This window comes from Mercenaria mercenaria, chromosome 13 (genome assembly GCF_021730395.1).
Source record: "Mercenaria mercenaria strain notata chromosome 13, MADL_Memer_1, whole genome shotgun sequence".
In the NCBI taxonomy this organism is placed as follows: domain Eukaryota; kingdom Metazoa; phylum Mollusca; class Bivalvia; order Venerida; family Veneridae; genus Mercenaria; species Mercenaria mercenaria.
In genome coordinates this window covers 24,409,748-24,422,203 of record NC_069373.1, presented here as the reverse complement: position 1 = coordinate 24,422,203, position 12,456 = coordinate 24,409,748, and the positions used below count along the sequence as shown (strand labels likewise).

Here is a 12,456-nt window from a genome sequence, read left to right as displayed (position 1 = left end):
TACCAACTTCACTGGATCAAGTCCCATAACTCTGACATGTATTTTGGCTGAATTATGTCCCCTTTTGGACTTTGAAAATCCTGGTTAACGTTTTACATGCAAGTTACTATCTCCAAAACTAATGCAGACATTGAATTGAAACTTCATATGTGTCTTGGGGGTTATTAAACTAGTTGATAGCATCAAGTCCCATGACTCTGACCTGCATTTTTTGCCAAATTATGTCCCCTTTTGGACTTAGAAAATCCTGGTTAAAGTTTTGTGTGCAAGTACATACAGCTATTACTTAAAGGCATATATATTTGAAACTTATTTTTTTATTTTTCTAGATTAATTACCAACCTCTCTGGGTCAAGTCCATAACTCTGACATGTATTTTGGCTGAATTATGCCCCCTTTTAGACTTAGAAAATCCTGGTTAATGTTTTGCATGCAAGTTACTATGTGTAGAACAAATGTAGATATTAAATTGAAACTTCACATGTGCCTTCGGGGTTTTAAAACTAGTTGATTGTATCAAGTCCCATAATTTCGACATGCATTTTGGTCAAATTATGTTCCCTTTTGAACATAAAACTTCTGGTTAAAGTGTTGCATGCAAGTTACTATCTCCAAAACTAATGCAGATACTCGATGGAAACTCTAAAGATATTTCAACATTCAGGGTAATATTTTCCTGCTTCTGGGACAACAATTCAAATAGTCGAGCATTGGCTGTCTTATGGACAGCTCTTGTTATTTACACCTGTAGCTTAAGTACGCAAGTAGAGTTCTTTGTAAAAGTGCTATTGTCAAAGTCCCATTACCTAGAACATATACTTTTCTGTGGCCTTTTGTTACGTAATGGAGGTATATTAATTCTCATATTGCATATTTCTTGTCTAAGTTTATTCAGTTTGTAGCATGCGAAGAGATTAAGTGTGTAAATGTTTCAGTCCAATCATACTACGGTGGTGGCAACCAGGAGGATATCCATATAACTTTGCGCTTGATGATGTATACATAGGTCCACCATGCACAGATAACTGTCATAGAAATGGAGCCTGCAAACAAGGAGCATGTGTCTGCTATGGACACTTTGACGGTATATGACATCTAAATTTTTGTGCCTCCCCAATGAGTGGTAGGGGCATATAGATTTGGTCTTGTCTGTGCATCCGTGCGTGCGTGCGTCTGTCCGAAGTTTTTGATGCACCTAGCTCGAAAAGTATTTGATATAAATTGATGAAACCTTGCATGAGTCTTTATCATGTTATGAACTTGTGCACCTCCTATTTTTTGTCTGGCTCTGCCCCCTATTTTTAGAGTTATGGCCCCTGAAATAGTCAAAAATGCACATTTTTACCTTGTGACACGCCTAGCTCAAAAGTGTTTGATATAGATTCATGAAACCTTGCGTGAGTCTTAATCATGATATGAACTTGCGCACCTCCTATTTTTCATCTGGCTCCGCCCCCTATTTTCAGAGTTATGGCCCCTGAACTAGTCAAAAATGCACATTTTCCCCTTGTGACACGCCTAGCTAGCTCAAAAAGTATTTGATATAGATTCATGAAACCTTGCAACAGTCTTAATCATGATATGAACTTGTGCACCTCCTATTTTTCATCTGGCTCCGCCCCCTATTTTCAGAGTTATGGCCCCTGAAATAGTCAAAATTACACATTTTCACCTTGTGACATGCCTAGCTCAAAAAGTATTTGATATAGATTCATGAAACCTTGCATGAGTCTTAATCATGATATGAACTTGTGCACCTCCTAATTTTCATTTGGGTCTGCCCTCTATTTTTACAGTTATGGCCTCTGAAATAGTCAAAAATGTATATTTTCGCCTTGTGATGCACCTAGCTCAAAAAGTATTTAATATAAATGGTTGAAAACTTGCATAAGCCTTTATCATGATATAAACTTGCACATCTCTAATTTTGGCTGGCTCCAATCCCTATTCTTAAAGTTATGGCCCCTGAAATAGTAAAAAATGCACTTTTTCACCTAATTATGTGCCTAGCTCAAAAAGTATTTGATGTAAATTCAGGAAACCTTGCTGGAGTCTTTAACGTGATGTGACATTGCACACTTGGCACTCTTGAGAATCTTAGCTCTTATTACAGAGTTATGGCCCTTGAAATAGCCAAAAAAAGTGGCTTTTTTGTTTGTGATGTTCATAGCTCAAAAAGTATAGGGCCTAGAATAATGAATCCTTTTCTTAAAATATTTGTTGAGGTTATACCCCATTAAGACTGCAAACATTTGAATTATTGCCCCTTATTTGTGACAAATGTACCAGTGGGGGGCACACCCTGTGTCCTACAGACACATTCTAGTTATATGGTACAGTCTAAACTGCATTAGCGGTCACCTGCATATAGTGTGACCTCGCTTAGAGCGGTCACCTGCATATAGTGTGACCTCACTTAGAGCAGTCACCTGCAAATAGTGTGACCTTGCTTAGAGCAGTCACCTGTATATAGTGTGACCTTGCTTAGAGCAGTCACCTGTATATAGTGTGACCTTGCTTAAAGCAGTCACCTGTATATAGTGTGAATATTGGTATTTTTCAACTACTTTTATGTCCCCCTTCAAAGAAGGAGGGATATATTGTTTTGCAGATGTCGGTCAACAGTCGGTATGTCTGTCGGTGTGTAGACGAATCCGTTTTTGGATGGTAACTCAAAAACACTTAGGCCTATAATTATGAAAGTTGATAGGGAGATTGGTCATAATCAGCAGATGACCCCTATTGATTTTGAGGTCAGTAGGTCAAAGGTCAAGGTCACAGAGACCCAGAACAGTTAAATGGTTTCCGGATGATAACTCAAGAACTCTTGGGCCTAGGATCATGAAAGTTGATAGGGAGGTTGGTCATGGCCAGCAGATGACCCCTATCGATTTTGAGGTCAGTAGGTCAAAGGTCAAGGTCGGTCAGTATGTCTGTCGGTCCATAGACCAATCTGTTTCAGGTTGGTCGGTTTGTCTGTCGGTCTGTAAACCAATCCGTTTCTGGATGATAACTCAAGAACACTTATGCCTAGGATCATGAAAGTTTATAGGGAGGTTGGTCATGGCCAGTAGATGACCCCAATTGATTTTGAGGTCAGTAGGTCTAAGATCAAGGTCACAGTTACCCGGAACAGTTAAACAGTTTCCGGATAATAACTCGAGAACGCTTACACCTAGGATCATAAAAATTGATAGAAAGGTTTGTCATGACCAGCAGATGATCCCTAGCACTTTTGAGGTCAGTAGGTAAAAGGTCAAGGTTACAGTGACCTTGAACAGTTAAACCGTTTCCGGACAATAACTTGAGAATGCTTGGGCCTAGAATCAGGAAACTTTATAGAGAGGTTGATCATGACCAGCAGATGACCCCTATTGATTTTGAGGTCAGTATGTCAAAGGTCATTGTCACGTGATCTGGAACAGTTAAACCATTTCAGGATGATAACTGGAAAAAGCTTGGACCTAGGATCGCAAAACTTATTAGGGAGGTTGATCATTTACAGCAGATGACCCCTATTGATTTTGAGGTCAGTGGGTCAAATGTCAAGGTCACTTTGACCCAGAGCAGTAGAAACTTTTTTGCCTAATAACTAGAGACTGCTTTGGTTTAAGATCACGTTTGATACGGAGGTCACTTATGACTGGTAAATGACCCATAATTATTGATTTCAGGTCAGAACGTCAGACATCCAGTGCACAGTGACCAAATATTTTCTGTTCCTTGTGCAGTTACTCAATGCATCAAGGAGGGGGTTGGGGGGCATTTTGTGTTCTATGAGCTCTTGTTATTTCTGAATTTAATGAGTTAATGTAGAATCAATATGTAATATAACAATGGAACAATTTCTAACAAAACTTTTATGCATAATGTCATAATTTTACATTAGGCCATAATAAATTAATTCCTAGATTATCATCCCCGCCCGCCCCCTCTTTCTTATAATACCCCAACCTTTTTTTATTTCTCCCTCTCAAAAAAAAAAAAAAAAAAAGAACCGAAAATGTACGAACCGCGATAGGGTCCCATATATTTGTTTTAATGCTGCTGCAAAATACCATAGATAATATGTTCTTTTACCCCTGGGACCAGCCAAGTACGACTTTCCAACTTCGAACCAAAACAAATTCGCCATTTTGTTAAAGGGAAATTACTCTCCGCGCTTACTGTCTATGCTAAAATCTAAGATTGCCGTTACGTTCCCGTAAAAGATCGAGTAGTTTAAACTTTATTTTTCTTTCAAACATAATTTCATATAAATTTTGAAAGTATTTTGATGGAAGAAATATTAAAAATCACAAATATTAGGATACTTATAATAAATATAAAAAAAAGAAGATTATTTTAACCGAGATCAAAGTGTGAACAACAAAATTGACATGGGGTTACAAGCTAATTGACAATAATTTCTTGATATTTGATCGAAACAAAAAGACTACCGGTATCACACCTTCTGTTATCGGTTTGAGAAGCTCATGTCATTTTGAACGATGCCATTCCGAAATTTTGAAACAGTTGCTTTTTATTTATTCAAAATATTTAATTAAAAAAGAAAAAAAAACAACAAATAAAACAATATTTTCAGTCATCCCACCTCTCCCGATCCCATTGGGTTTCTCCCGATTCTGGATGTAAAACCCGATCACCCCGATATGAAGTCCAAATCTCCTGATTTAAAAAAAAAAAGATTCAATCCTTTACATTGATTAATCCTCGCTAATAGCGAATCTGTAAACAATTTTCGGATATTTTCATACCTATTTACTCCTGTTAATTGTTATTTATTGCATGATATAACAAAGCCAGGTGTTGATTAACTGAAACAGGTATTTAATTTCTATCAATAAAAATCAATTACAATCAAATTTAGATCAGAAAATATATTGGCCCTACCTCTATAAGTTTCTATAAGTTTTTGAAATCGAAAGTAGATTACCGCGTTGCCGATTTTGATAAACTTTGTTTGTTTGTTTGTTTGTGTTGGGTTTAACGCCGTTTTTCAACAGTATTTCAGTCATGTAACGGCGGGCAGTTAACCTAACCAGTGTTCCTGGATTCTGTACCAGTACATACCTGTTCTCCGCAAGTAACTGCCAACTTCCCCACATGAATTATCAGAGGTGGAGGACTTATGATTGCAGACACAATGTCGTTTATCAAATAGTCATGGAGAACATACGTCCCGCCCGAGGATCGAACTCGCGACCCAACGATTCGTAGACCGACGCTCTACCTACTGAGCTAAGCGGGCGGGTTTTTGATAAACTTTCCTCTTAAATAATTTTAGTAGGTGAAGATGTCAAGGTAAATATTAATATCAGGTACTGTTAAATGCTGTTAAACTGTCTTTGCATCATCATAGTTTGTCAAACACATCCTTTAAATTGGAGATATTGGCAATTTTACAAAAGCGTAACAGTATCCGTACAGACAATTTTGGATATCCATATTTTAAAATAATTTTACTAGTTTTATTTTCGAAGAAACTAAGTGGGTTTATCACAGACGCAGGCCGATCCAGCCCCTAAATAAAATGTTGAATTTTTGATAAATGTAATATGAGAGTAAAAAATGAAAGTCTACAAGTTTGTTTTTACTTTATTCTGTTTTTGCCATTTGTCTTGACTTGTTCTCAGGGGTTCGATTTATGTATAAACAGCTGTCATTTTGAATATATAAGGCTTCATTTTGTGAGTTTAAACTGAAATAAATCCCATGTTGATGAAAAGGACTCTCAGCTGAAATCCTAGGAGTCTGTATGTACACTTGCTAATTTCAAGAGTCAAAATCCCAAGTCCGGGTCAAATGGAACCCCTGCGTACAGTTGTTTTAAAAATAAAAAATAAGAAATAAAATTCTCCCCCCGCCCCCTTTTTAACCAAAATTTGGATGGTAATATAGGAATTAATTTATTATGCCCTTATGATAAGCATCTCATCTGAAGTACATAGTAAGTATCATTAAGTTTTAAATCCTTGTATATGTCGTACATTTAAAAAACCTGGAAATAGTGTTCACCTGTCTTAAGTGGCTAGTCCCTTCAGTCACCACTATAGATAAATTTGACTGTTCTTGGTAAAATATTTAGCTCTCCTGGTGGTCCATAGTCCTTGCATCAACTCTTTTATTTCAAACATCTTTTGAAACTACTGGTGAGAATAATACCAAACTTGGTCTGGAGTATCCTGACTTTTCTCAAGTTTGTTCATTGTGTTGTGCTTGATAGCTTTTATGAGTAATCTGAGCAAAACATAGACAAAATTTACTACAATTTTTCTCATGATTCACAGGATGGATATTGAACAATCCTTGGATAGATTTTTTTATAGTTTGTTCAAATGCACTAGGAATTAAAAGTAGAAAAACCTTTAAATATCTTTTCATGAAACACTTGATGGATGTGACTAAAGTTGGTCAGAAGGTAAAAGTGATCAGATAAGCTACTTAGGACCATCATGGCCCATATTATAGTTATGCAAAAGATAAGTCAATTTTTTTACAGAATTTTGTTTAGCTCATGTAGTGTGTTGTTCTTTGTGTTTTAGGTCAATGCGCGACATAACACATGACACAACTCACGACTGTAAGACACGACAAAACTCAGGACAGGCAAAATGAATATCGCAATGTTGTGTCAGATTGTTGCCTGTCTATTCTTTTAGGTTGATGTACAAAATGCAGTTTAATGCAAGACAATACAAAATGACATTTGGCACAACAATGCAACACGATACTTAGCACACAATATGAGCAACAAGATGACAGGACATTGCTACATTAATGTTATGTGTCAAGTTGCAATGTCCTGCATTATGTCATTTATCATGATATTTGTCGTATTGTCATGTAACATATCACTTATTGTGCATCAATCTAAAAGAGTTTATAATGTGACATAATGCAACATGACGCACAACAGTGTGACATGAGGCATGACATAAATGTCTCAATGTCATGTCATATTGCTGCTCGTCATATTGTTGTCAAGCATCATGTAGCATTGTCAAGCAACATGTAGCATTGTCATGAATTTTGTGGCTAGTCATTTTATATTGTTGGCATTGTACTGCAAGTTGTGCTTCAACTTAGAAGAGTAGACGGTCGACATACAACACAACACTTGACCCAACCAGCAGGATTCCATAGTTTTTTTGCAATTAAAATTAAAAGACTGCAACAAATGTAACCAGGAAATTTGCTTTAAGAATAACCTATGAATTACCGTCCTTTTAACAGACCTATAGATTACCATCCTGTTCACAAACCTATAGATTACCATCCTGATCACAAACCTATAGATTACGCTCCTGATCACAAACCTATAGATAACTGTCCTGATAACAATCCTATAGATTACCATCCTGATAACAAAGCTATAGATTACCATCCTGATCACAGTCCTATAGATTACCATCCTTTTGTCCTGATAACAATCCTATAGATTACCATCCTGATCACAATCCTATAGATTACCGTCCTTTTGTCCTGATCACAAACCTATAGATTACTGTCCCGATAACAAACCTATTGATTACTGTCATTTTGTCATGATCACAAACCTATAGATTACCATTCTGATCACAAACCTATAGATTACAGTTATTTTGTCCTGATCACAAACCTATAGATTACCATCCTGATCACAATCCTATAGATTACCATCCTGATAACAATCTTATAGATAACTATTCTGATCACAAACCTATAGATTACGCTCCTGATAACAATCCTATAGATTACCATCCTGATAACAATCCTATAGATTACCATCATGATAACAATCCTATAGATTACCATCCTGATAATAGACCTATAGATTACCATCCTATTGTCCTGATCACAAACCTATAGATAACCATCCTGATCACAAACCTATAGATTATGCTCCTGATCACAAACCTATAGATTACCATCCTGATAACAGTCCCATAGATTACCATCCTGATAACAATCCTATAGATTACCATCCTGATGACAAACCCGTAGATTACCATCCTGATAACAAACCTATAGATTACCATCCTGATCACAAACCTTTAGATTACCATCCTGATAACAAACGTATAGATTACCATCCTGATAACAAACCTATAGATTACCGTCCTTTTGTCCTGATCACAAACCTATAGATTACGCTCCTGATCACAAACCTATAGATTACCATCCTGATAATAATCCTATAGATTACATTCCTGATAACAAACCTATAGATTATAGGGATGGGAACGAATATTCGAATAATCAAAAATCGGTCAAATATTCGAATATGAAAATCAAATTCGAATATTCGTAAATTATTGTATTTTTTTTTTTTCAAAATAAGTATCTTTGATTAAGCATGCTAATTCTTCAGAATAAATGCGTTTGTTCTGTTGTGTTTGTTTACCGTGTATCAAAAGATATCCAGTTAACAAGAAAATAGCAATTATAATAAGCAGGGGCCACCTTTACGGATTAACAGTGTGCAACAGGCGTAAATGTGTCAGATGCATGTCAAAATTTGTCCAATTAACAAGAAAATTGCAATGCATAATTAGCAGGGGTCATCGTTACGGATTAACAGTTTGCCACAGGCGTAAATATGATGCCTTTTTATCATTTGTTCATTTTTATTATCCCCCGCCGATGAAATCGGGAGGGGGGTATTGAAATGGCGTTGTCCGTCCGTCAGTCCGTCTATCCGTCCGTCCGCAGCCATTTCTCAGTAACTACTCGGTAGAATTTCATGAAACTTGAAATAAACATGAACCAACATACTGCGATGATGCCCGTCAAGTTTTTTTTTTGATTGATCTATTTCCCTCAGAGTTATTGCCCTTGATTTAATAAAAAATGTCTGTCTGCAGCCATTTCTCAGTAACTAACAGGTAGAATTTCATCAAATTTGAAATAGACATGAACCAAGATACTGCGCTGATGCCCGTCAAGTTTTTTTTTTGATAGGTCAATTTCCCTCAGAGTTATTGCCCTTGATTTAATGAAAAATGTCCGTCTGCAGCCATTTCTCAGTAACTAGCAGGTAGAATTTCATCAAACTTGAAATAGACATGAACCAAGATACTGCGACGATGCCCTTCAAGTTTTTTTTCGATTGGTCAATTTTCCATTTAGTTATTGCCCTTTAATTGTTTAAAAATCCACAGATCTGTACATAACAAACCAACCAATTGGAAGAATTTCATTAAACTTCTTCCATTCTTTTCCATGCACATTTATTATAAACATGTGATGTTGTGTACCTACACCTGGTCACCACCTTACATTGGTCCCCCCCCCCCCCCCCCACCCCCCCCCCCCCCCCCCCCCCCACTTTTTTTTTTTTTTTTTTTTAATTTTTCGTTTTCTACCAATATTTATAATCAACATGTAAACTGTTGTATCCTCACCGCCCCCCCACCCACCCACCCAAACAAACCATTCATTTTCTTTTAATTTGATTTGACTAATGAAATTATTTGCTTCTTGGTAACATTCTTAACTTTTTGCAGGATATATTTTTTTGCCGTTCCTCAACTCTGACCCTTTCGGCGGGGGATTCCAATTCATCGAATTTGCTTGTTGGTACCTGTTTTATGTAACAAATTTTACAATTATTTTTGTCCGAAATCAATACCAAATGTAGATATTGTCGATCTTTCTACAATATTTTGAACATCATTTCAGACCGTCCGCAGAATCGGTTTTCATCCGCAATCGGCCGTATTCGAAATAAATTTTGAAGTAGTTTATAATAAAATCAAGATATAGCATATGATTGATGCAGAAGATCATTTTGAAGGAGGTTTAAGTCTGTATTTATTAAGATTATCGGCTTTTTTACACGCCGATTGAAAATTTTCAAAATGGCGGCGGTAATACAACAGTGCGACACGTGCTTAAATTAGACGACCTGTATTTTAAGATAAAGCAAGTATATGGCAATCACTTAATAAGAATTCAAAGCTTCCATTAAAACAAACCGAATATTCGAATATGGCAAACTGAATATTAGAATATTGATTTCAGTATTCGTTCCCATCCCTGATAGATTACCATCCTCATCACAAACCTATAGATTACCATCCTGATAACAAACGTATAGATTACCATCCTGATAACAAACCTATAGATTACTGTCCTGATCACAAACCTATAGATTACCATCCTGATCACAAACCTATAGATTACTGGCCTAATAAGAAACCTGTAGATTACACTCCTGATCACAAACCTATAGATTACTGTCCTGATCACAAACCTTTAGATTACCATCCTGATATCAAACCTATAGATTACTGTCCTGATAACAAACCTATAGATTACCAGCCTGATAATAAACCTATAGATAACCATCCTGATCACAAACCTATGGATTATCATGCTGATACCATGTTTCATGGCAGGCTGTATAATTATCAATATATTTCTCAGATCCTAACTGTCAGTCTGATGACCCAACACCTTATGGAATGTTAGATAGATTTGAGCAACTTCACCGACCATCTGATTTCTGGAGACGTATCTGGGGTGGCCATCTTGGAGTTCGGTGTGGCATCGTTGATTCTGGAAATGCCTTAATGTTTGATGGGGAAGGAACAAGAGAAGCAGTGACTATACCACTAAATACCACATACCTCAGGTAGAGAAACATGGCCCATAATTCAGTATTTTTAATGCTTTTGAAAGTCTGTTATGTATTTCATATTTAACTAAACTGTTCGAATTTATCCGATGTAACTGTGGTAAGTACATTCCCACAACAGGCACTATTTAAGTCAGTATTGATACTCAATGATGTTGTGATGGTAACTTCACTAACAGTTCATATTGTATAGGATTCTTAGGATTTACTCTTCAAAAAGCAAGAAAGCTAGGTAACACTTTTGTGTCCAATAGAATTTGACCTATAAGTTTGAGTCACATGTATCTCAAAAATTATTTGATCTAGAGGCATCAAACATTACAGTGTTCTGTAGGGTGATTAAAGGGGGCCAGTAGTATCCTGCATGTTCTGTACTGTGATTAAAGTGGGCCAGTAGTGTTGTGTGTTTTGTGGGCCAGTAATGTAATGTGTGTTCTGTACTGTGATTAAAGTGGGCCAGTAATGTGTGTTCTGTACTGTGATTAAAGCGGGCCAGTAATGTAATTTGTGTTCTGTACTGTGATTAAAGCGGGCCAGTAGTATCCTGCATGTTATGAACTGTGATTAAAGCAGGCCAGTAATGTAATTTGTGTTCTGTACTGTGATTAAAGTGGGCCAGTAATGTAATTTGTGTTCTGTACTGTGATTAAAGCAGGCCAGTAATGTAATGTGTGTTCTGTACTGTGATTAAAGTGGGCCAGTAGTATACTGCATGTTCTGTGCTGTGATTAAAGGGGGCCAGTGGTATCCTGCATGTTCTGTGCTATGATTAAAGCAGGCCAGTAATGTAATTTGTGTTCTGTACTGTGATTAAAGTGGGCCAGTAATGTAATGTGTGTTCTGTACTGTGATTAAAGTGGGCCAGTAGTATACTGCATGTTCTGTGCTGTGATTAAAGGGGGCCAGTGGTATCCTGCATGTTATGTACTGTGATTAAAGTGGGCCAATAATGTAATGTGTGTTCTGTACTGTGATTTAAGTGGGCCAATAATGTAATTTGTGTTCTGTACTGTGATTAAAGTGGGCCAGTATGTCTGCTGTTCTGTCTGTGATTAAAGTGGGCCAGTAGTATACTGCCTGTTCTGTGATTTGATTTAAAATGGGGACCAGTGAGTATCCTGATTGTTTTGTACTTTATTAATTTTGAGGCCAATAATTATAATGTGTTTCTTGGTTTAGTGTTAAAGTGGGCCAATAATGTAATGTGTGTTCTGTACTGTGATTAAAGTGGGCCAGTAGTATACTGCATGTTCTGTGCTGTGATTAAAGGGGGCCAGTAGTAACCTGCATGTTCTGGACTGTGATTAAAATGGGCCAGTAATGTCATGTGTGTTCTGTACTGTGATTAAAGTGGGCCAGTAATGTAATTTGTGTTCTGTACTGTGATGAAAGTGGGCCAGTAATGTAATGTGTGTTCTGTACTGTGATTAAAGTGGGCCAGTAGTATCCTGCCTGTTCAGTATTTTGTTTAAAATGAGCTAGTAGTATCCAGTGAGTTAGTAGCCTTCAAATTATATGTTTTTACTTTAATTGATATTTTGTAAAGTTGAACCAAATATTCTTATAAATTTTTCATTAGGAATTTAGAGTTTGTTGTGAAGATTGGAAGCACAGATAATAAATACCGTTGTATTCAGCCATCCTCCCCAAATGAAGGTATCATTGTAGATTTCTCAACTGACAATGAAATCACCTGGCATCTCCTGAAGGCAAGTACATGCCATAATTGAAATAACTCTCTTCTTATAGACCACAAGTTTGAAAGTAAAAAAATTGCAATTTTTACACACTGGTTTATAACTGCAGATGAAGCGTACTTCTCAGGACCAGCATAA

At 36.7% G+C, this 12,456-nt stretch overlaps 1 protein-coding gene across 2 annotated transcripts in view; it reads left to right on the top strand.

Moving 5' to 3' along the window:
- LOC123529323 (reelin-like) overlaps positions 1–12,456 on the top strand; it is a 418,269-nt gene that overhangs the window by 212,472 nt on the left and 193,341 nt on the right. For both annotated transcript variants that reach the window (XM_045309613.2, XM_045309612.2), the window contains exons 27-29: positions 936–1,084; positions 10,411–10,618; positions 12,201–12,330. In XM_045309613.2, the coding sequence (XP_045165548.2) occupies positions 936–1,084; positions 10,411–10,618; positions 12,201–12,330 (487 nt within the window). The remainder of the gene's footprint in view (positions 1–935; positions 1,085–10,410; positions 10,619–12,200; positions 12,331–12,456) is intronic.